Below are 24,872 nucleotides of genomic sequence, written 5' to 3'. Positions count from 1 at the left end.
TCTCTCTCTCACTCTCTTGAGAATGTCACACTTTTTCCTTGGATGTCTATTGGAGCTCTTTTGATGCATTTTGATATTTTTGGGAGCTGAAATCTTGTTCTTTCTTGGAGCCGCTATCTTGATCTTGGATTGGATATATCTCTTGTTATCTTGTAAGTTTCCATATAATAATGTCTAATGTGTGGAAACCTTGCAACTAGCTAGTTCTTCTTGCACCCTAATTATTGAATATCATTGAAAAGATTGCTAGATTGCAAATTTGTGCATGTTCCTCATTGAATAGCAAGTAGATGAATGTTCCTAGTGGATTAAAACTTGTTTTTCTTCAATAAAAATCCATTGATTTTGGATGGGTAAATGCTAAAGAGTAATTGCTAGGGCATCATAATTTAGCCTCCTTGAAAACAATTTCGACCAAATTTCGAATCACATAGACTCCATAGCCCAAGGGTAAGGCACTAATCCAAGTAAATTTGGTGACCACCCCTTTTTCCCTTCTCTTTTTCTTCTCCCAAAATTTTTAGCCTCCTTCCTAGACGGCTTAGCTAGGGCTGCATGCAAATTCCTTTAGAGGGGGAATTTTTCAACTCCATTTGGACAAGGTATTGTGTTGGTGTCTCCTCTAGGAATACTAAAGTTTCAGGCAATTCCCACAGTTCATTTGTGAGAAATCTCAAGCCCTAGCTCTGTTTTTGAAAGCTCATCTTGAACGTCTTAGGTTGGTGGTCTTATCAAGGGTTATTTGCACTCAAAGATTTGAGGAATCAATCATCCTTGACCGTTTCCCTTCCTTGCTTGACCTAGTGATCACATTGGAGGACTTCCTCCCACGATTACTCAAAAACCCTAGGTCTCACTTGGGCTTCCTTCTAGGTCTCTCTAGTGGAGCGAAAACCCTATTTCAAAGAAGAGTCATCTTGCAAAGCCCCTAGAGAGGTCTTGCCTCATCTTGGAAGTCTTGATCTTAGGCATACTCATTATTATTTAAATATCTCTAACCCTAGGTCTTGGTCTTCTTCATAGGTCTTTCTTGGAGAGCCCTTAACTTCTCTTGAAGCATTGGGCCCTTATTTGAGCCTCTCCTTGAATGGGCCTTGGAAATCACATCATACGTTGTCATTGATCCTATCATTATTAGTTATTTACCTCGTATTGGGACTCCTCCCATGAGTAAAAGTTCATAAAGAGTAGGGGACATTGACTGAGGTGATAGTGGGTCTTGGTCCCATTGTTGTCAATTGGTCTAGTAGTTGTCCCTTCGGTACCCCTCCTAGTGTTGATTTGGGGTAGCATAGGATGTGCTCTAGGCCTCAAATTTTGCAGGGAGGCTTGGGCACATGTATTCCAAAGAACCCAAATAGCGTTTTGGGAAATTCCACCCAGAGACAATTTTATTAAAATAATTAATATTTTTTAATAGGACCCTAAGTCTAAACTTGGGAAATTAAAAATATTAATGGGTATTAATCTAGTTGTTGGTGTAACTTCTAGAAGAAGACAAGGATCAAGCTAAAGTGATCTTAGCCATTAATTAGCTTTTAATCTCGGTCGTTGAATGTCAACGAGAAGATTATTTAAGGGAGCTTGAGGGTCATTTGGAAAACACACCAAGAGATCAAAGATCAAATTTCTGAAGTGAGAAGTTCTCAGGAGGAAATTTTGATCGAGTAGATTTCTTGTAGTTGAGGGGCGGGGATAGTTGGGTTGGAGTATTTTCTCCAAGACCCTGGATACTCAGCAGAGAGGCAGAGAAGCACCAGTGGAGGCAACGTAGACCTAGGAAGGACTGATGCTGAGCCAAGAGGGCCCACGCAGTGCTTGATGCAGAGCAAGAAGGGCTAGCGTAGAGGCAAAGCTGCCTTCCAGCAGAAGTCTGAAATTTGTCGGGGAGTTGTCGGATCAGCAGGGAGGGTTGACGTTAGAACTCCAAAAGGCAAGGAGACCTAGTGCAGAGCTGATGCAGAGCCTCAGAGAGCTCCACGCAGGCCCACGCAATTATTGCGAAGGGGCAGTGCAGTTGTAGATGGGGATAGTCAGTTCAGCTGCCTGATCAGCCGGGATTTGCTGGGTGGAGTGAGGTTATCTCACTAAGTTTTTTGCCAGTGTATTTTTCTCTATAACTGGATTGACCGGAAGGGTATCCAGAGTTGTATTCAGAACTACTGCTTAATGATAATAAACCCTCATAACTACTACACCGATTTTCCTGCATTGGGCTTTTCCAGGGACATTTGTCCAAAAATAACGGTGTCTATTGTGTTGTATTTTCCTTCTTGCTCAATATCTTGTTTCCGCTTATAATTTAATTAAGTGAAGGTTCTAGTGTATGTATTACGATATTTGTCGTAGGAAACTGCAAATAATTTGTTTAAATGAATTTAACAAATCGGAGTAATATCATCAATTGTTGCAATAGGGGTTCTCTGTTGTGGAATTTTCGCACCTAGGACCCCTGCTAGATTGTGTGACAACAGTGTGGAAGTTGTCCAAAGTTTTTACCTTAGTAATTCACTTTAATTAAAGGAATAATTAAAGTGCTTTTTATAAAAAGTGAGCTTAATGTAATGAAATGCAAATTTTATTACATCAATGAATTAGATGAATCCTAGACATTGATCTCAAGTTGAGATATAATCTCAACCATCAATCACTTTGGAGATTAGGGTTATGGATTCGGTCAACAAATCAAGCTTATAAAAGCAAGGCTAGGTGAAAGAGAAATACATGCAAAGAAATTTGTGGACAAGGGAGTGATAAAGGTTCTTTGTTCTAGTGTTCAAGAGCGTGATAAAAGACTTCCACTCACAGGAATTTAGTCCAAAAGAGGAGTATACAAGTAGGAAGTGGCAAAAGGAGAAAACTCAACCACCAGAGATTGAAAGATAGATTTCTGGGTAGCCACACATCTAACAGAGGGTAGTTTGCAAGGTCGTATAGGCCATATTTTGGTACTGTCGCACCATACAACAATACAGTTGCATAGTACAGCAAGGATGTGGGTCATACAATAGTTGCTGACAAGCCAAAAAGAGGTTGCAGGATATACAATTGTTGTGGGCAGCAGGAAATAAGGCACAAGAAGGTCACAAGCAAGTCATACAAATCGTATGGGCAGTTGTAGCAGGGGTTTCTTCAGCAAGAAATTCACCAGGTTTTACTGTAGTTTGTATTTTCCTCAATGGGCCATTTTCCCAAGAAGGGGCCCCTTGTATTCTTTGGTAATTATTTTAATGGAAATCACATTTGAAGGGAAAAAATATTTTGTGTGCATGTGTGGAGATTGGCTTATTTGCTTCAAATGGAATTTTTTTATTTTACTAGTTAAAAATCTCAATGTTGTTTTTTCTTCTTCTTTTTTCTTTTTTTTTTATGACTAGAGGAATCACAACTAGACTGGTTTCATACTCGTGTGACACAGGGTCAATTATGACTGCTACCACTATAACCACTAGGTGCCTAGGAATGCCCCTTTCGCAAACACGAGTAAATCGGGGGAATTTGAACCTCGAACCTCCTGATACATAATGCTTCATTTTCACAGTCATAGCCAATTAAGCTGCCCCCCGAGGCAATGTACTCAATAGTGCATTTTATTCCGTAAGTTGTAATTTAAATTAATTTTCAGCAACGAAATTACTAGGAATTATTTTGTTGATTTACTAGGGGTAAGAAATTTAATATTAAGCATCCATCTCAAGTGGATATAGTGAAATATCTCCCAAAGGGATTACATATTGTGTGGCGTTTTTTACATGTAGAAATAGGTCCCCATGTATTTTTGCACTCTTTCTAGTTGACTTCACTTGTTTTTATAGATGCTCGAACCACACATCTCACACCACCTCACACCAATAAAGTATTATCAAGATTAATAAAAAAGCCTAGAAGAGGGCACTAATCATTCCCCAATCCCAAATCTCATTTGCCTTGCTATTTTTTGCAGGAAAAAGGTTGCTTTCCAACCCCCCTTGTAATCTTTTCCTTGTACATTCATCCCAACTAAGCCTATCACTAAATTCCAACCCTCGGTATTTGTAGCCTTGGAGGATCTCTAGAGGTTCATTGTCAAACTTTATTGTTGGAAGCTACACATTGTTCTTGTTGCTAGAGTAACATTATCTACGTAGAGTAGGATTTGGATTATTAACTCAATTATCTTCACCCCACCACCTCCTTTCTCGTTTATCCATTCCTCCAAGTGGTTGATGTAGAGCCCAAGCAACATTGATGAGAGAGAGAAACCTTGTTTCACCTCAATATTGTTGCTAACATTATGTAATAAGCCATCCTAAGCTATAATCCTAGTGTTGACTTACCCGTACTATGTAATATGGACCTCCAGATATTCAAGATCCCCAACTCTATAAGCCTTGCCCACAATTTCTCCCTTGATATCTTATTGAAGGCTTTTTTTAAGTCCAAAAAATGACACCAAAGTTCCTTTTCTTTGGATTACCAAGTCTTCTCTACCTTTGTCTTAAGGTATTGCAGTGATCCACGATGCATTCCCTCAAGCCCTTTTCCCTGTTGATTTCTGGTAGCATCGGATGTGCTCTAAGTCTCAAATTTTGTAGAGAGGCTTAGACACATGTATTCCACAATACCCAGAAATCGTTTTCGGAAATCCAAGTCTTCTTCTAGTAGTTATTTTTATTTTTAATGGGTCCCTAAGTCTAAACTTAGGAAATTAAAATAATTAATGGGTATTAATCTAAACTGTGGGTGTAACTTCTAGAAGAAGATGAAGATCAAGTCCAAAAGATCTGAGCCAGTGATTAGAATCTAATCTGGGTCGTTGGTTCTCAACTAGAGGATTATAAGAAGGACATCGATGGGCATTTGGAAATTACACCAGAGGCAAATACTCAGTGACCCGAGTAAGTTCGAATTTCTCACTGGTCAAAGTTCGGCAGGAGAAAATCGAATCAAAGGGAGAGTTGCAGTTGAGAAGGAGAGAGATAGGTTATCAGCATCAGTTTGGAGGTCAGTAGCAAAAGACGTAGAGCAGAACGAGGATAGCGCAGAGGTTGTGACGCAGAGGACAGCGTAGAGGCAGTGTGACGCTGGGACAGCATAGTTCTCACATAGATGTTGACGCCGTGAGACGCAAAGGGGGCAGCCTCTCCTGGATCAGAAACTCGTCAAGAAGTGTCTATAAAAATTCTCACAAAGAATCCTCTTCTATTCTCTTGGTTGTATCTTGTATATGAGATTTTTGCCGAAGAATAATAAAGAAACCCTCATCTGCTGCATCGGTTTTCCTGCATTGGGTTTTTTCGAGGATATTTATCCAAAAATAACTTTGTCATTGTGTTGTATCTTTTTCTTGTTCAGTTTCTTGTTTTGGCATATTATTTTAAATAGTGAATGTTGCAATTGTATTTACTTTGATATTTACCGTAGAACACAGTAAATAACTTGCATGGTTTAACAAGTAGGAGAAGTAATATTAGTTGCTGCAGTAGGGATTCCAAGTTCAGGAATTTTCACATGGTATCAGAGGAACAAGTGAAGCAAGAAGAACAGAGTCAAAAGACCCAACACTGAAGGAAGAAGGGAATTCAAAATTTCTGCAGAGGCAACAATTCGAATCCCTAGAGGGTTTGGGCAATTCAGGCTGGAGGGCTAGATCTTCGAAGGAAATCTCTCTCTGAGTGAGTCAACAGAGAGGTAAGGTTCCAGATCGAGATTTGTCAGTGGCAGAGGGAGCAGTGCAGCAAAAGGTTCAACGAAGAGGTTTTTCTGGTGGGACATAGTTTTTTGCAGGCAGTTGCTAGGGCAGGATAGCGTCAGATATCGTTAGAAAAATAGCACAAATATGGAAACACAAGATGTCTCTGAATTATCTTCCAAATTAGAAGAAAAATTTACATGCTTAGCAAGTTCAGCGTCAACAGATGTTTGGTACATTGATAGCGGGGCTTCAACACATATGACTGGAGTGCGAGAATATTTCTCGAGCTATCAAGAAGAACAAATGGACTTCCAGATTACTATGGGAAACGGAACGAAGTGTACTCCAGTAGGGAGAGAAACCATAACATTTCAGACAGAAGCAGGAACCAACATCCGAGCCTCCAATGTGTTGCATGTGCCCGGGTTAGGAATGAATCTGATTTCAGTGTCCCAATTACAAGACAAGGGATACGATGTATACTTCATCGGAAAGAAAGTATATGTCAAGCATCCAAGATGGAAGAAGAAGAGACAAATTGGAACTCAAAGCAACAGACTGTATAGGTTGCAGCTCGAGTCTCCAATAGCAATGATAGGCAGCAGTCGTAATGGTGAAAAGGAACAGAATGAATTATGGCACAGGCGAATGGGACACTTACACCATGGAGCATTGAGGATGCTCAGAGAGACTGTTACAGGAGTTCTAATCCTTAGTACTAAGCATGATGATTTATGCAGAGGATGCATACTAGGGAAGTACGCTAAAGCAGCGTTTTCCAGAAGCAACAATAGAGCAAAATGTGCATTGGGATTGATACACTCAGATATCTGTGGTCCAATGTCCACAAGAGCTCTTAGTGGTGATGAATACTTTGTCACTTTTATTGATGATCACTCTAGAAAAACCTGGATCTATTTCTTAAAGACCAAGGATGAGGTTTTTGATCGATTTAGAGAGTTTAAGGCTTTTGTTGAAAACATGACAGGGAAAAAGATAAAGGTATTGCGTTCAGATAATGGTGGATCATATACGGACAAAGACTTCACAGAATTCTGCGCAAAGGAGGTCATCAAAAAAGAATGGACAACTCCATATAATCCGGAGCAGAATGGAGTAGCAAAGCAGAAAAATAGAACTATTGTTGGGGTAGCAAAAGCTATGTCATATGATCAGGACTTACCTAGATTCTTATGGGCAAAGGCTTGCAACATAGCCGTATATATCCAAAAAAGAACTCCTCACAGAGCGTTGGGGAAGAGAACGCCTGAAAGTGTCTTCACTGGGAAGAAATCGGAAGTAAGTCATCTCAGGATATCTGGAAGCGTGACATATTGTCACATTCTAGACAAAAAGCGCAGAATACTGGATCAGACTGCAGAAAGGGGGTACCTCGTAGGATATTGCAAGACTTCAAAGGCATACAAAATCTACATTCCTAGCAGCAGGAAGATTGTAGTGAGATGGGATGCGAAGTTCATGGAGGATAGAACTTTCAGGAAATATCGAGAGATGCCAGCAGAAGGTCAGTTAGTAGATGTTCCATTAGTCCAGTAGCAGCAGGGGCAGCAAGGAGAACAGGCAGGAGGACAAACACTTGGATCGAGTACAGTGACCAGTACCAGTGTTTCCTCAGAGGAAGGAAATCCAGGTAGTTCTCAGCAAATGGAACAACAGGGCCAAGACGAGGAGTTGATTGAGCCTCCCACCACCAGTGTTAGAATTAGCAGGGAAGTACGACAGACGTTGAAGGATGCAGAGTAGTTTGTTGGAGCTCCTAGAACGGAAAAGAGGCAGCGTAGACAGCCTGACAGATACCAGGCCTTGGCAGCTCAGGTTAAAGAACCCTCTAGCTTTCAGGAAGTCGTTCAACACCACGTGTGGGTGGATGCCATGGTAGAAGAGTATAGTTCTATCATGACAAATGATGTCTAGGAAGTAGTACCTAGACCACAGGATAGATCAGTTGTAGGATCAAGGTGAATCTACAAGATCAAGTATGTTGTAGATGGCAGTATAGAGAAGTACAAGGTTAGGTTCGTGGCAAAAGGGTACGCACAAAAACAAGGAATAGACTATGAAGAGACCTTCACCCTAGTAGCCCGATATACCTCTATCAGATTCGTTATATCCCTAGCAACTCAGATGGGATGGGAGATTCACTAGATGGATGTCAAGACAACATTTCTAAACTGGGCGATAGAAGAAGAGGTGTATATACAACAGCCTAAAGGCTTCGAAACGCATGAAAAGAGAACTCATGTGTCACATTAAAGAAAGCCTTATATGGGCTCAAGCAGGCACCTTGAGCATGGTATGGGCGGATTGATAGTTACTTGCAGTAGTTGGGATTCGTCAAGAGTGATGTTGATCCCAATCTCTACTATTTAATGGTAGAGAATGAGCCACTTATTTTGGTATTAAATGTGGATGACTTGTTTTTAACAGGGTCATCTAGGCTCATACAGGACTGTAAGAAGAATCTTGAACTAGAATTTGACACAAAGGATATGGGGTTGATGCATTATTTTCTAGGGTTGGAAGTTTGGCAGAAGAATGGGGAGATATTCCTTGGGCAAGGACTACAGAAACTCTTAAGAGATTCAGAATGCAGGATTGTCGGCCCATGGCTACTCCCATGATCACCAACTAGAAGTAAATAGATGCATCAGGAGACAAGGAGGTGGACCTCACCTTGTATAGACAGCTCATTGGGTCACTCATGTATCTGGTCAACTCTAGGCCAGACATTTGTTACGCTGTCAACACCCTTAGTCAGTTCATGGTGGAACCGAAAAGGGTGCATCGGGCGGTAGTTAGGCACATTCTAAGGTATGTGCATGGAACAGTCGGATATGGGTTGAAATACTCCCGAGGGGCAGGTGGTTCAATAGATTGGAAAAGTACCTTTGGGTACTGCTTCAGTGTTGGATCAGGAATGATCTCTTGGTGCAGCAGGAAGCAGAAGTCGGTAGCTCTGAGCTTAGTAGAAGTTGAATATATGGAAGCCAAAACAGCTACGTGCGAAGCTATATGGCTTAGAAAATTGCTTGTGAGTTTATTAAGGAAAAGGATGGAAGCAACCAGGATTTACTGTGATAATCAGAGTTGTATCAAACTCTTTGAGAATCCAATATTTCATGATCGGTCGAAACACATTGATGTCAGATGTCACTTTATCAGAGACTCTGTTTAGCGTGGGGCAGTATCGTTGCAGTATGTTCCCACAGAAGATCAGGTAGCAGACGTACTCACAAAGGCTCTAGGCAGAGCAAAGTTCATTCAATTCAGGGAGCAAATGGGTATGGTAGAGACTCTGTTTCAATACCAGAAACAAATGAATTCTCAATTACAGTGTCAAGGAATGAGAGGGAGTTGCAGTACAGATGCAGTGTTGGCAGTGGCAGGGTTAGCAGTAGTACAGACGCAGCATTTTCGTAGTAGTTGGTGGGCAGTGATGTTAGACATCAGCAGCGGAAAGGGAGATGTTATAGAACAAGGTGATGTTTCGACAGGTTGAATTGTTAGAGCACATTCCTCGCTAAGAGGGAGTGTTGATTTCTGGTAGCATCAGATGTGCTCTAAGTCTCAAATTTTGCAAGGAGGTTTAGGCACATGTATTCCACAATACCCAGAAATCATTTTGGGAAATTCCGCTCGTAGACAGTTTTATTAAAATAATTAATTTTTTTAATGGGTCCCTAAGTCTAAACTTAGGAAATTAAAATAATTAATGGGTATTAATCTAAATTGTCGATGTAACTTCTAGAAGAAGACGAAGATTAAGCCCAAATGATCTGAGCCATTGATTAGAATCTAATCTGAGCTGTTTGTTCTCAACTGGAGGATTATAAGAAGGACATCGATGGCCATTTGGAAATTACACCAGAGGCAGAAACTCAGTGACTCGAGTAAGTTCGATTTTCTCACTGGTCGAAGTTTGGCAAGAGAAAATCGAATTAGAGGGAGAGTTGCAAGTGAGAAGGAGAGAGAGGGTATCAGCATCAGTCTAGAGGTCAAGAATAGAAGATGCAGAGTAAAAGGAGGACAGTGCAGAGGTTGTAACGCAGAGGACAGTGCAGAGGCTGTGATGCAAAGGACAGCGCAGAGGCAGTGTGACGTTGGGACAATGCAGTTCTCACGCAGGGACTGACGCAGTGAGACGCAAAGGGAGCAGCAGGTCTTCTCCTAGATCGAAAACTCGTCGAGAAGTGTCTGTAAAATTTCTCACCAAGAATCCTCTTCTATTTTGCTGGTTGTATCTTGTATATGAGATTTTTCTGAAGAATAATAAAGAAACCCTCATCTGCCGCACCGATTTTCTCGCATTGGGTTTTTCCGAGGACATTTGTCCAAAAATAACTGTGTCATTGTGTTGTATCTTTTTCTTGTTCAGTTTCTTGTTTTGGCATATTATTTTAAATAGTGAATGTTGCAGTGGTATCTACTTTCATATTTACAATAGAACACAGTAAATAACTTGTATGGTTTAACAAGTAGGATAAGTAATATCAATTGCTACAGTAGGGATTCTGGGTTTAGGAATTTTCACATTCCCTACATATTCTACCCACTTGCTAAGCTTCCTTTCCATCACTCCACCCATTAGCTTTGCAAACACCAAGCTAATCATTATTGTTCTGTAGTTGCCCAAGTCGTTCTTCTCCCCTTCCATGAAGATCAAACTATTCAGACTTCTTTTCCAACATGATAGAAGGCCTTCTGACAGCATTTGGTTGACTATGGTTGTTAAGTGGTGGTTGATATATTCATGCCCCCACTTAATGCATTCAACATGAAGTCCCTCAATGTCCTTTGCTTTTCCCACTACCAACCTTTTGATACCTTCTTCCACTTCTTTTGTGAAAACCTTCTATTGTAGGGAAATCTCCAAGGGTGCATAAGGTTGATACCTTCTTCCACTTCTTTTGTGAAAACCCTCTATAATCTCCAAGGCTGCATAAGGTTGGTACATTCTTACACTTATTTTGTGAAAACCGTCTATTTTAGGGGAATCTCCAAGGGTGCATAAGGTTGGTACCTTCTTCCACTTCTTTTGTGAAAACCTTCTATTTTAGGAGAATCTCCAAGGGTGCACCTCATGCAGTTATGTTTTTGTAAAGTTGCATGGCATGTGCCAGCCATTGCAGCCCTGAGATGTCATTTTCTTGCACCTATATTTTGGTAGGTAGTTGTTTCCAAAACTCTTTTAGGGTTTTTTGGCCATCCCAATAGTGCCTCTTGTCTCTCCTTTACATATCTACCCTTTTGAGCTCTTATTAATTACAACTTGTTTATAGGCTTTTAACTTTACGCTAGTGAGGTCCATTTTGTACATCTTCTTTGCCTTTTTGCATGCCTCATCTTACCGTGGGTTGACAAGGAAGCTATTCAATGATTGCCTAATCTACCCATGCTATGACTTGCACTTTTCCAAGCTAAGTTTAATCACTCTCTTAAGTTCCTCGCACTTCTACTCTATTTTCATAACAACGCTCATACAATCAAGCTGGAAGGTGATTCATTCTAATGTTTAAAACTTTTCCTTGCTCCTATTGTTGATTTTTATTGTAATCATTCTTGTTGTTTCTGTTGTTTTATCAACTATTTTACCTTCATGGTGCAAGCTACCTGTATAGTGATTTCTTAAAATAGAGGCTCGTGGTCTGAGGACACGGCCTTGTGGCATTTGTTGATAGAGAACTGTTGAATCCTTTCAATACCTCCTGTCAAGCAAAGGATATAGTCTACTATGCTCCTGCCATTGTAGATGAGGCATGTGTGCCCTCCTAAGTTATCCAACCTTCTCAACCCATTACAAATTATTAGGTCGTGGACATTACATATAGTCAACAACACTTCACCAAAATGTGTCGCTTCCCTATCTCGATCTGCTAACTCCCTTTTCCATTCCTTACCATCCACTACTAATCATAGGGGGTGCTCACTCTCTACATAGTGTGCTAGCTGTCGATCTCTTGTTCAACCATTGAAATGCCCAACTATCATGATTTCTCCTTGGTTTTTTAATTCCTCTGTCTTCTCAGAGGTGTCAGTAAGGCTCCTTACTATTTAGACCCTCTTGATTGTAAATATCTGACTCTTGGGGAGAGAAATACCAAATTGAGATGAATGTGTTGCAGGTGCCATTTTTGAGCTCCAACCAAATGTACTATTTGTGAATATCAAATTATTTTAGTGAAAATTGGTGGTTGAAGGCATCCTTTACAAAGTAGGGAAATCCTCCATGACCTTTATTGTTTTAGGTTGCTTTCTTCTAACCATTTCTTGTATCCAATGAGATACTATATTAGAATAATTCGAAAGAACCAAAGTAGTCATATTGGAATTTTGTCGACATTTAAGATCACTAACCGAAGCAAGCAGTCGAGTGTGAGAAGAGGGCTCATCAAGGCAAGCAGTCAAATGTGAGAAGAGGGCAGCTGAGCAATAAATACAATAGAAGATGCAGAGAACAAAAGAGAGACAGATAGTTAGCTGGAACCAAGGAGAAGAAAGCTGACCTAAAAATCCTAAAGGATAAACAAAATATAAAAAATAGGTCATAATCTACAATGAATATTATACTGTGCTATACCTAAGACAAAACTAAACATATAATTATTATTAGTACAATAATTGTATTATTATCTCATTAATACAATAGAATTATTCTTATATTATATTAACAGTATTTGCACTATGATAGTTTTATGGGTCACAAGGGTCGACTCTCCATATTTCTTCGTGGTATTCGAGAATTCAATTGTTCTTATTTTCTATTCGATAGAAATGCCCATTTACCCTATTGCCTTGCTTCCTTTACCTTCTACCATTCCTTTTATTTTTCTTCTAGCTTGATAGGTGTTAAGTTGTTTCCTTTACCTTCTTCCATTCCTTTTATTTTTCATCTAGCTTGATAGGTGTTAGGCCCTTCTCTAGAAACCAATTCAAGCCTTTAAGTTCTTTCCTCTCAAGATCTGATTTATGTCCTATCCATTCGAAAGGTTGGTCCCCATCGACCAAATCAATATTTCTCCCACTCTTACCATTGTTCAGATCTGTCCTATCCATCCTATTTTTTCTTGGAGAAAACCTCTTGCTACCTCCATCGGGTCCTCTTTTACTCCTCTCTCCTTTACCCTTTTGGTTATGTCGTCCATGCACCTATTTTGCATCTCCTATTCCTCCTGCGTGATGACCTTCACATCCATCACCATGAGTATCTCGCTTCCTTCTGCCCCCTAGTGTATGTTCGCTGTCTCTACCCAGATTTTCTAGTTTTATTTGTGCTTTGAGCTCTGTTTCAATTTCTGACTTTAGCTATGAGGGATTCCATTTCTTCTACGGTGGTTATCTCAAGTTTGTACTCTCCATTTTCCCGAACTGGATATGTATTCCTCAATTCTTGGCTTAGTTTAAATTGGGCAACTAAGGGGCTTTATTTGTTTTCCTAATGTAGAAAAGGAAATTGAATGCATGGCCTAGATCACCAAGACCGTACTCTTTTAACAAAAATTGTCAATGCATACCTCCAAAGACATGAAGAACAAGGACAACTAATAAGTGTAGAGTTGCAATTAAGCCTAGAGTCTCAATATTTTAATCAAATCTACCTAAGACTATATATAGAAGCTGAATATCATTTCTTAAAAGTAAGGGAGTGGCCTGTTGATTTTCAATCCTGTGCTTCTTCTTAATCTCCCGTTCCCTTCTCTTTCATCACAATCTCTGAGAATTACTTTTAAAGGGATCAATTTTCGCTCTTTCACATAAAAGTTGCAATTCATTTGAACATTTATAGTCCATTTGTCAATTTGTTATACAAAGAACCATTTACTTAGAGTCCCCTGCCCGCTTTATGCTTTATGGACGATTTTCTGTCCCTTTGAAGCTCCTAGGGAATGGTGATACTTTGCTTTAAGATTGTGCATTTCAACATCCTCCTTATTTTGTTATAATATTTTTGTGTTTATTACTGCGTCATATTATTTCCTATGTTCAAGGCCGGAGTGGGTAAATTTGTACCAACAAAAACAACATTCAATAAGGACAACAGACTATTTGGATATAAGCAAACTGATGCTGACTCAATCTGTAATCACTTCAGAATTGCCATGGCGTCATGCAATGGGCGCAAAATGGTGCCCAAAATAGCAATGCACATATTCACATACAAGAATAGAAAACAGAGGATATCAAACATGAAGCAGTGAGAGGAAATAATTATGATGTATATATATGGACACTCTTTTGTTGCAGTTTGAGGAAATAATTATAATGTATATACTATATATATGGTACAGTCTTTTGTTATACTATCTATTTTGTAGAAGTAAAAATTGGTAGGAACTGTGAAGTGATCATTTTTTAACAAATTTATAAAGTTACCAATAAAATATACATATTTTCATGGCTGAAATGAGTGTAACTAAACACTTTATAAATTATTTATCAGGAAATAATAAGACATAAGTGATAATTATAATTAAAATACATAATCTAGGTAAGCCCACTAAAAACTTAAGATCTAAGTGTAACTGTGAATGCATATTCTACCAATGTCTAAGATCAACTTTAACTAAATCTACTATGATTAAATTAAAATATACATATTTTGTAGGTGATTAAGCGTGACCGAGCACCACACCCCATAAATTCAGTACAATGAGACACTCCAAATAAAGTGAAAAGTGAATTTTTTTATAATAAAATGTAAAATAACTAGGCCCACTAGGAACTTGGCGACTAGGTCCCATAGGGCGAATTCTATCCATTTCTGGGATTGTACGAATTTTACCTATATCTGAGCTTGTACATTCCAATATGGCAGGCTGTATACCAGACGATGAAACCCCTACCAATTACCTATAGAACCTTGCGCAATGAAATTTCTGTTGTGTCATAATTCCCTATAATAATATCGGTCTCACGTGAATTAGCAGTCTAAACTAGAACCTCGCCTTCTGACATATACTAGAAGACTGGTATTCAAATATATTTACTGCAAGTGATATTTATGGGGCGTGTTAATTATTAGATATTTTTATTTTTGGTTGGAATTTGGTTATAAAAAGTTGGTGAAGTTGTAAATTTTTATCGTTTAAAATGTATTGGGGTCCAATGTCAATCTTAAGACGACTTCAGCAGAATAGATAGGTCCATTCATGGCATATATACCGATGGGATTCTCTTTTCAGTGTTTTTAAAGGATTCTGTTGGAGTATTTTTAAGTCAGTTACATTCCATTGTAATACTCCCTGAATTGGAAAAGGGAACTCTACTGCAGCAATAATCAAAAGCATCTTGGAAAAAAATTGATCGAAGACTATTTATCCCCATTAAAAATGCTTTCAACTGATGCACAGAAGACTTGCTGCCAAGCATATAGGAAAAAACAAAACAAAGCAAATTATTTCGCAATGTTGCTAAAGGATGAAGGCCGGAATTAACTTACTGTGTATAAAAATAAAAGAAGAGAAATCCAGACTCCCGCAAGTAGCCGATTAGCAACCCCGTCAGTAAAAAGAAAAGAATTCCTCGGTAAGCCAGCAGCCCCAGCGGGCTAATTGTCCTCCAACAGGGCCTCCAAAGCTCATCCTCGTAAACCCTCGTGCCTTTTCTCCGCTGTTCGTCTGAACTCCGCAACCTCTCGCATTTAAAAACCAACACCAACCTCTCGCATTTAAAAACCAACACCAACCTCTCACATTTAAATATCACAACTACTGCTGCAACGAATGCCACAAAGACTATGAATTCGCACAACAGAGACGGCCAATGTAACCAATACTCCAGACTGGAGGCCCTTTCCATTAATCTTAATTCTTAAGGATTCCTCACGAATCCCCTTAACAGTTCAACGCCCTAAATACTTCGCATCAAATCCTGTGAATTCTCATTATGAACACCATGAAGCTTCAGCATCAAATGCATCCCAGTCAAGCTTAATGAAGCATAATATTCATCAAATACTGCAGGATTTATCCTGTATTTCAATTGACTTTCGCCCCAAAAGAAGGAAACCCAAGGGAAATAGGCGGCTTCGGTGTATATTTTGAGTCATAACGGTTGTGTATTTTCCTGAAGTCTGAACCAGAGTTAATCGAGATTGGACCGTTTTTATCACAAATTTCGCTAGAAGTTGTTTGTTATTTTTGTGGGTTAGGCTCAATTGTAAACTAGTATTTATAAATCATGAAACTGCGGGTCCGGAAACACTGGGGTGCGGGTTGCAGAAAGGAACATGGAGAATGGGTACCCATTGAGAGCTGCAACTGGATTTCATCGTAAAATTCATAAGTCGTACGAGGACAAGAAATCCCCTCAGGCCCGGTCGATCCGACCGGTGTCGAATCGCAATTACGTAATGCATTGTAAGTGCTATTTTAATTAGCAAATAATCGTGTTAATTCGAATTTTATTGGGGGTAGGCAGCGACTGAAAGCTGATCACATGCTTCCAAATGCGAAAGCATTAGCCACCTGACAGAAATTCTGTTCGGAAGTCAAGCCTCCTTTCTCTATGACTTTAAATCCCGACCATAATTTTTAACACACGTAAAGTGGGGGCTTACAGACGATTTCTTGATTTTGTATTATTATGGTTTTAATTGTCATAAGATTCCGAATAGTGGATCTGTCGCATAGTGGATGTGACTATCCAAAAAGTTTAGAGGAAGATTTTTTTTTTAACAGTGGATCTGTCGGATAGTGGATGTGACTATCCAAAAAGTTTAGAGGAATATTTTTAAGTTTAGAGGAATATTTTTTTTTTAATAATATTGTGTATTGATAAGTCAGAGTTTAGTTTGATTAGTTGGAGAAATTGTTGGGAAGTTATGGAAATTCCAGTCATATTTAAAGAAAATCGATATTTGTAAATCCAAGTTATAGTTGTTAAATTTTAAAATTTTAGGTGTTTTAGACGTTTTTGATGGTGCTGAATCCATTTCTACCCTTTATAAGATTTTTTGAAATTTTTTGCCTAGATTCCCGCCACTTTTAACCCTCCGAGCAATTCCTCAACCTCAATAGATGAATCTTATAGATAATGTTTTAACTAAAAAATATAATCAAAATTTTAAATTTTTAGAATTAGATGTATTATTAAGCATTTTTTAATATTAAAATTACTTCAAAACTTATGGGTAATATCTAATTTTTTAATATCAAAATTCAAAATGGTATGTGAAATTCTTATTTATAAAAAACAAACTTATTTTTTAATATCAAAATTCAAAATGGTATGTGAAATTCTTATTTATAAAAAACAAACTTACTTTTGTTATAGTCAAAACATACTTTTAACCAACAAAAGCAATTAAATTCAAAGTTTCTTTCCTCGGTGAATTTATTTCCCGAGTCCGCAAATCTAAAGCAAAATATGAACCTAAACACGAATATGGATAATTTTTTGAAATCTAAAATTTGATTGAAATTCATTTCAAATTTATTATAAAATTATAGGAAATTCAAAAAAATTTGCAAAAAAAATCTAAGAGTTAAAATTTATTGGTTTAAAAAAATCTCAAGTTGCTTATACTAATAGAATATTGTCTTTAAATATCAAATTTGATAACGAGGGAAATACTAATATAGATTAAGTTAACTTTGAGAGGATATTAGGATTCATGTTCTTAATTTACATAGAAGATAATTTTTGTAATAATATTTTTCATTTTTATTTATTTATTTTTATTTTCACAATTTTGATGTGTTAATTTGTTATTTATTTCATAAGTTCATAAATCTCAAGCACAATATGAACAACCCAAACACAAATATGGATAATTTTATGAAATCTAAAATTTGATTGAAATTCATTTCAAATTTATTATAAAATTACAGGAAATTCAAAAAGGTTTGTTCAAAAAAACCTAAGACTTAAAATTTATTAGTTTTAAAAAAAAATCCCTACTTGCCTATACTATTAGAATATTGTCTTTGAATATCAAACTTGATAACGAGAGAGACCAATATGGATTAAGTTAACTTTGGGAAGATATTAGGATTCATGTTGTTAATTTACATAGAAAATGATTTTGTAATAATATTTTTCATTATTTATTTTTATTTTCACAATTTTGATGTGTTAATTTGTTATTTATACCATACACACCTATATAAATTTATAAACATTTACAATAGAAGAGTGAAATAATAAATAAGTTTTTTAATCTTTAAATTTTATAGTTATTTATTGTTTTTGAGTGTATATATGTGTTAATTTTTTATTTATATTATAAACAATTAATTTATATAAATTATGTATTTATAAACATAATAATTTTTTATCCATACCATATACAATTATATTACATAAATTTATATATTTATAAACAATTATAATATAAGTGTAATATTTTGTCCTCTAGGTTTTGGGTGCTCTTAAAGCACTTCTTGATGTGAAATCACCTCTTCAATTCCTGCGAAGCTTACAAATATATATATAATATATATGAAAATCAAAAAAATATTTTAATCTTTATATTTAGTTGCCATTTATTATTATTGAATATATATTTTTTAAAATTATAATATTTCAATTAAAAAAAAACCGAAACATATTAAAAAAATATTTTAATTTGTATATATATAAACCATTATAGTAGAAGTGTAATATTTCAATTATATATAAATCATTATAGTAGAAATGTAATATTATATATATATATATATATATATATATATATATATATATAGATAGATAGATAGATAGATAGATATATATATATATATTTCTTGATGGGGGTGAGTAATGTGATAGAACAGGCATGAGGTATAATTCTACCTCAAGTGATTCTAATAGGCTAGAATGAAACGTGGAGAATGCAAAAGAGGCAGGCACCCTAAGTGGCATCGAACGAGCCGAAGCATCAAGAAGGCTGAAATGGTTTGTAAAAACTACAAATTAACAACCTTTTGCTGCATTTGGATGTTGGGTATGGAAGTGTGGTTTAACAGGACTGCGACAGTTGAGTGTGCATAGGCCCTTCACCTGTGCATGCTCGTTGGTTTGGGCTTATCTTGGTCGAGAGGAGTTGGTGGGGGGAAGAATGTGGTTTTTGTGGGCCTAGTTCATGTGAAGGCGAGAATAGTGTGGGATCCTAGAGACTGTGACTGTGATTATGTTTCAGAGAGTGTCGTCGTTAAATTCCACATTCAGGTGATTTTGTACTGCTCGAGAGGTAATTGTTGTCTTGGTGACAACATTTTAGCATGTCGTTTAAGTTCCACCTCCACTACTTGCAGGTGGTCTCTAGCTTTTGTGAAGTATTGGAACCCCCCAGCCAACCTCCCTTGTGGTGAAGTTGTCACTCTAAAGTAGCAGGGAGGTGCGTGGAAAAGTTGGGGCTAGAAAATTGGGTGGCTCTTAGGTTCAATTCATCTAGTTGAAGGCTCCCTCTTAGTGAATTCGGGTGACAGGACTAAGAATTGGTGGAATAGCCCCATTAGTTTTTTGTGCGTCTATTGGGCAGGTGTGTCCCCTCTCCTAGGCAGGCCTAGAGGGCATAGCGGCCCTATTGTAAAGAGTTTTACATAGATAGCCATCATGTTGAGACAGTGAGGGAGGGCTCAGCGTGGAGTTAGCCCCTGCAGGCAGCCTGGGTATTGGGCCAAGCGAGAGGAGGAGCAAGTTGAGGAGAGCGTAGAGCAAAAGGGGGAGGTAGCCAAGATCCCCACTCCATCCCCCAGGTAGGTGGTGCAGCCTCCAACATTGGCCTCAACTACTGATCAGTTGCGCAACATCCATGTTAGTTTGGACATTCTCCATGAGCAAACTATGAGGATCGAAACGAGACTATAGCTTACATTAATGATGTGCAATTCTCTCAAGGAGAAATTCTGGAATGCCTCGCTTCAGTTCATTGCAGTCAACGCAGATTCTGTGAGAGGCTAGATGAAATCGAAGTGAGGTTGGCTCATATTGATTTTCATGTTCATGAGGGGCACGACCCCCTTGTTGTCCCTGGAAACACTCAGGTGTTGAATCCTCCAATGTAAATGATCGTTTTTGGTTATTTTTTGTTGTCCGTGTTTTGGGCGATTGGGCTAGTATGTCTAGAAACGACTTTATATTTCAAATTTTGCACTGCTCCCTGGCCAATAAATCCTGTGAGAGAGAGATCATGAGGGCAGAGGAATTATGACATGGAAGTAATCAATTTTTGAAAAAATAATATAAGCCCATTAATCAACACACAAACACACACACATATATGCATCTTTTATTTATACTATACACATTTAAATTATATAAATTTATATATTTATAAATAATTATAATATATCAATAATATATAAAAGTTAAATATATGAAAGAAAGTATTTGTAGGCAAGATAAAGGTTATTTCTCTTGGAATATATTAATTTTTCTTCAAAAAAACCTGAAACTAAGAGTGTTTGAGTCGTTTTTTTAATGGTGGAAATGGGTTCAACACCCTCAAGAACCTTGGAGCACCTAAAATTTTGAAACTTGATAGTTATAACCTGGATTTCAAAAACATGAATTCAACACCCTGAAGAACTCTGAAGCACCTAAAATTTTGAAACTTGACAATTGTAACGTGAATTTCCAAAAAAATTAAAAATTTTCATTAAAAAAAATCATTTTTTTTAACAAAATTATCACCTATTTAAACTATATATATTAAATTTTATTATTATTTTTTATTTTTTAATTAATATATATAAGAGATTGTTATAAATTTTTTCATAAATTAATTTTTTCAAAATTTTAATTCTCAATTTTTTTAATGAAACTTTAAAGTAATCCAACTCAAACTTTAAAGTAACCAAACTCAAATACAAATAACTTAACTTATAAATTAATTAATTATGAACGACTTATATTCCTTCAAAATAATTAAGAACAACCTTGGATTAATCCTTCATGAAAAATTTTGAACAATTTTATGTTTTTTTAATAACTTCAAACTTGGTTCATGTAATTTTGAATCCATATATATATATATATATATATAATTATTTTAAAAATGGTTTTTTGTTTGTAATTTTTTGAAATTTATATTGGGTTTTTCTGGTTTAATTTCTCTAAAATCTGATAAGAATTTATTGAAATCACAAATTTAATGGGTAATCCCTACACAATCAAAGTGCCCTAAAGTTTTTCATGGTGCTAAATGCATATATACAGTAAAAAAAACTAGTTTAAATAACACAAATCAAGATTTCACCTCAAATTTTTCTCATAAATTCCCGCACTGAAAGTCCAAAAAATCACACTAAAAACAATTCCTTACTTCAATTGTAAGATTCAAATTCAAATCATTAGATGTTTACTCCACAATATATAAACACTAAATTTACAAGTAATTAAAAAAAAATACAATTTTGATTATTAAAAATGAATATTATATAAATTGTAAAATCCAAAGTTTAAATTCCTATAAATATTTACTCTAATATATATATATATATATAAATACATTTTTGGTTACTAATAACATGTATACACACCTGATGCAGATATAGAATTAGTCCTATTAAAGGAGATCTTACTATTTTCCTTTTCTTTTACAAAACGTCATGCAGCCTTCCATTGGTGGTGCTCTCAATGCGCGACAAGGCGTCCCCTTCTTGTTATCATGATATGGTATGCTTGGAAATGGCGGAACCATAAAATCTTTAGAGATTCCAAGACTCCCTTCTCTGCCATTTTGCAATGTATCTGCACTAGCTTTGATGCTATCTCAGGCATACAGGCCTAATACATCTGCCTTAAAATGTTTCTGTTCCCTCTATTTTGACTTAATGTCTAAGTATATGTACATCCCGAGCCCATCTAGTATCATATGTTCTGTATCCATCATACTCTGAGATTTGTGCTATATGACATCCTATCTACATGATCCATCTCTATTTTGACTTGATATCCTCTCAAGTCCCTTTCATATGCTTCCAATTGTAGCTTTTTATATTGACTTAATATAATCTATATTACTTTTTCTTCTGGGAAAAAACAAACAAACAAATAAACAAACCTTCGAGGAGAACATTGAGGAAACACAAATTAGTCCATTCAAATTAAGAAAGGCAAAGAAAATCTTTAAATAAATTATATATCGTGTAATTAATTTATTGGAATGAGAAACCATAAAAGGAACTAAAATAAATAATCAAATTATATAAATGGAAAGAAACAGGGAAAGAAGTCAAAATATTTAATTAAATTATATATATGCTAATTAATTTATTGGAATATTTTAGTTAATAGATTTGGTTATTTTAGTTAATAGATTTGGTTTTTAATGGTTAAGTTGAAGTTACCTAATCTATTTTATGTGGTTGTAATTTGTTTATTTACTAATGAAAACAGAAAGATCTATTAAGCTTACAAATATATATATATATATTGGAACATTTAAATTAATTTGTTGAATTGGAAAAAAGAAAAAAAAACATTACAATTAAAAAACCTTTGAAGAGAACATGGAAGCAATACAAATTAGAGAATTTAAATTAAAAAAAAAAAAATACAAATTTTAATTAAATTATACGCAGTGTAATTAATTTATTTGAATGTCCAAATCAATTAGTTGAATTGAAAGAAAATATAACTGTAATCAAGTAAAATTTGTAGTTAAAAATTTTTACTCAAAAAATGGTTAAAAGTTGAATATCTAAACTTTGAGGTGTGGAGGTGAAAAGATGAAAATTAAATCAAAAAAATATTTTAAGAATGCATGTAATATTATGCCACTTAAAATAGTTTGATGAAGATATGGGATTAAAATATATGAATCATTTTATGAGGCTTTTATTAATAGATTGTGGATGGAGTGGTTTATAATCTATTCATTACATGTTCAAATTTTCTATGTGATTCAAATATTGATTGATGATATAAACGGAAGGGAGGGATATGTGGGGTTAAATATATATAATATGACACTAAGGGGAAGTTATGGAGTTAAATGTGCATGTAATGTGTTAATGTATATGTAATGGGGTCGCTCTAATAATGAGGGGGCTTTAGATCACTTTTCTTTATTCATGTGGTAAGGAGTTTGTAACTAGATAAATCTCAAAAAAAAAGATATCAAATTATTTGCAATTGATAGTTGTTCATCTTTATATCTTGCATTTAAGCTCATTCATTTTCAACCTAAAATTATTTCATATGCATGAGAAAGTCAAAAATTGATATGATCTCATGTGGGGCATATATGGGGTTAAATATATATGATATGACACCAAAGGGAGCATATATGGGGTTAAATGTGCATGTAATGTATAAATATATATGTAATGGGGTCGGTCTAATAATGAGGGAGCCTTGTCTCTATAATAGGGTGGGTCTAATAATGAGGGAGGAGTCCCCTCATTATTAATGGGGTGGGTCTAATAATGAGGGAGGAGTCCCCTCATTATTAGACCGACCCCATTACATAAACATTTACAAATTACATACACATTTAACCCCATATATGTGTCATATCATATATATTTAACCCCACATGTCCCACTTGAGATCATATCAATTGTTGACATTCTCATGCATATGAAATAGTTTTGGATTGATTGAAAATGAATGAGAATAAATGCAACATATAAAGATGAGCAACTATCAATTACAAATCATTTGATATATTTTTTGTAATTTATTTAGCTACAAACTCCTTATCACATAAATAAAAAAAGTGATTTAACTTTATTACATATACATTTGAATGATGAAAAATTTATTAAAAACACATAATTATAAATTATAGTAAAGATTCTGAAAAATAATTTTTTATAAAAACTTTTGATTATAAATTCATAATTTTCACAATAAATTAATTATAATTTAATTTAAATTTACAAATCTTTTAATAATATACATTTATCCAATAACATTATTATTTTCAATTTAATTAAAAACAAAATTAAAAACATATATTCTTTCTATCAAACATCAATGAACAATATTGGGGATCCACATACCTGTTAAATTATCAAATAATAATAATTACATACCTCATAGTATTTTGTCTTGCTACACTATAAGGCATGTAATCATTATCAGGTGATAAAACATCGATTTAACTCCAACCAAAATTCACTCCCAGTTTCTTGAGTTTGATTTATTATAAAAATAGATTCTTGAGTTTGATTTATTATAAAAATAGATATGACAATTATACTATTAATAATCACAATTCATGACACAAGAGGCACCAATCATATTCGAATGCATCCATTGGATCTGAATCCATTTTGGTTTCATATTCTGTATTAGATGTGTGATCAGAATAGTATTATTTTGTTGTTTGGTTTCACCTTCTTGCTTGATTGTGGCAGGCAGTTTTTCTGTCCATTTTCTGATTTGTGTTTGTGTTGATATGGTTGGAATTTCAACTTTCTGAAATACAGAAAGACTATTACATTTATTGAACTATTTTTGTTGTATGGAGTTTTATTCAGATGCATCTTTAAATATAATAGAAAAGTTAGTAAAGTTAGTATTTGTTTCTTCTGAAAAAAAAAAAATCAATATAATTAGAGTAGTGTTTTTGTATTTAATTTTGATTATGGCACGATTAAATTAATATAAATTATAAATTTATTTTTATAATAATAAAATTTAATTTAAGTTACATGAGACAAATTAAAATTATCATTTATATAAATAATGTAAATATTTTTATGGAAGTTTAGTATGTGATTTAAGGTTAAAGTGCATAAAGTGTACTCTAAAACAAGTGCTTCTGCTTGGTTAAGAGCTTTTCTTTCTTGGAAAGGAAAAGTGACTCAAGACCCAAGGGCATCTGGAAGGAGTGAAAGCATGCCCCCTTATTAGTGGTGTGGTTTTCTTTGAATAAAAGTGATGAGTCAACCTACATTTGTGGATAGCAGTCAGTGATGGCTTTCCCTATTGTTGGTTTGACTACTAAGTTATGATAGGTTTTCCCACTATTAAAAAAAAAACTTATGTTTAAGGTCTACTAGTAAATGGTAAGCATTTAATTGCGATAATTGTGATTTATATGTATGAGGTAGTAAATCTTTCATGGTATGCTCAAGATATATAAATATTATTTCAAAAATTAATATAAAAATCTAGGATGGCCACGAAGACCATGTGTGGGGTTATGAGTCCAATAAAGGGGATGAAGAAAGAAAGGCCAAGAGTGGAAGAAATAACATTATGTTCCATAGAAACTCTTACCTAATTTTGCTTCCTAAGAACC

At 35.5% G+C, this 24,872-nt stretch overlaps 1 protein-coding gene across 2 annotated transcripts in view; it reads right to left on the bottom strand.

The window, feature by feature from the left end:
• LOC149249092 (uncharacterized) overlaps positions 1-24,872 on the bottom strand; it is a 248,809-nt gene that overhangs the window by 209,503 nt on the left and 14,434 nt on the right. Inside the window, exon 1 of one of the 2 annotated variants that reach the window (XM_089458635.1) lies at positions 15,132-16,029. The exons of the other annotated variant lie outside the window; for it this stretch is intronic. Within the exon in view, the coding sequence (XP_089314761.1) occupies positions 15,132-15,490 (359 nt within the window). The 5' untranslated portion in view covers positions 15,491-16,029. Of the gene's footprint in view, positions 1-15,131; positions 16,030-24,872 lie in introns of those variants that run through there. 2 annotated transcript variants of the gene reach the window in all.

This window comes from Pinus tabuliformis, chromosome 7 (assembly GCF_031772625.1).
Source record: "Pinus tabuliformis cultivar Carrire ecotype Pingquan chromosome 7, CPIR1, whole genome shotgun sequence".
NCBI classification, from domain to species: Eukaryota; Viridiplantae; Streptophyta; class Pinopsida; order Pinales; family Pinaceae; genus Pinus; species Pinus tabuliformis.
The sequence above is the reverse complement of the archived record's forward strand: the minus strand, read 5'-3'. Positions and strand labels throughout refer to the sequence as shown.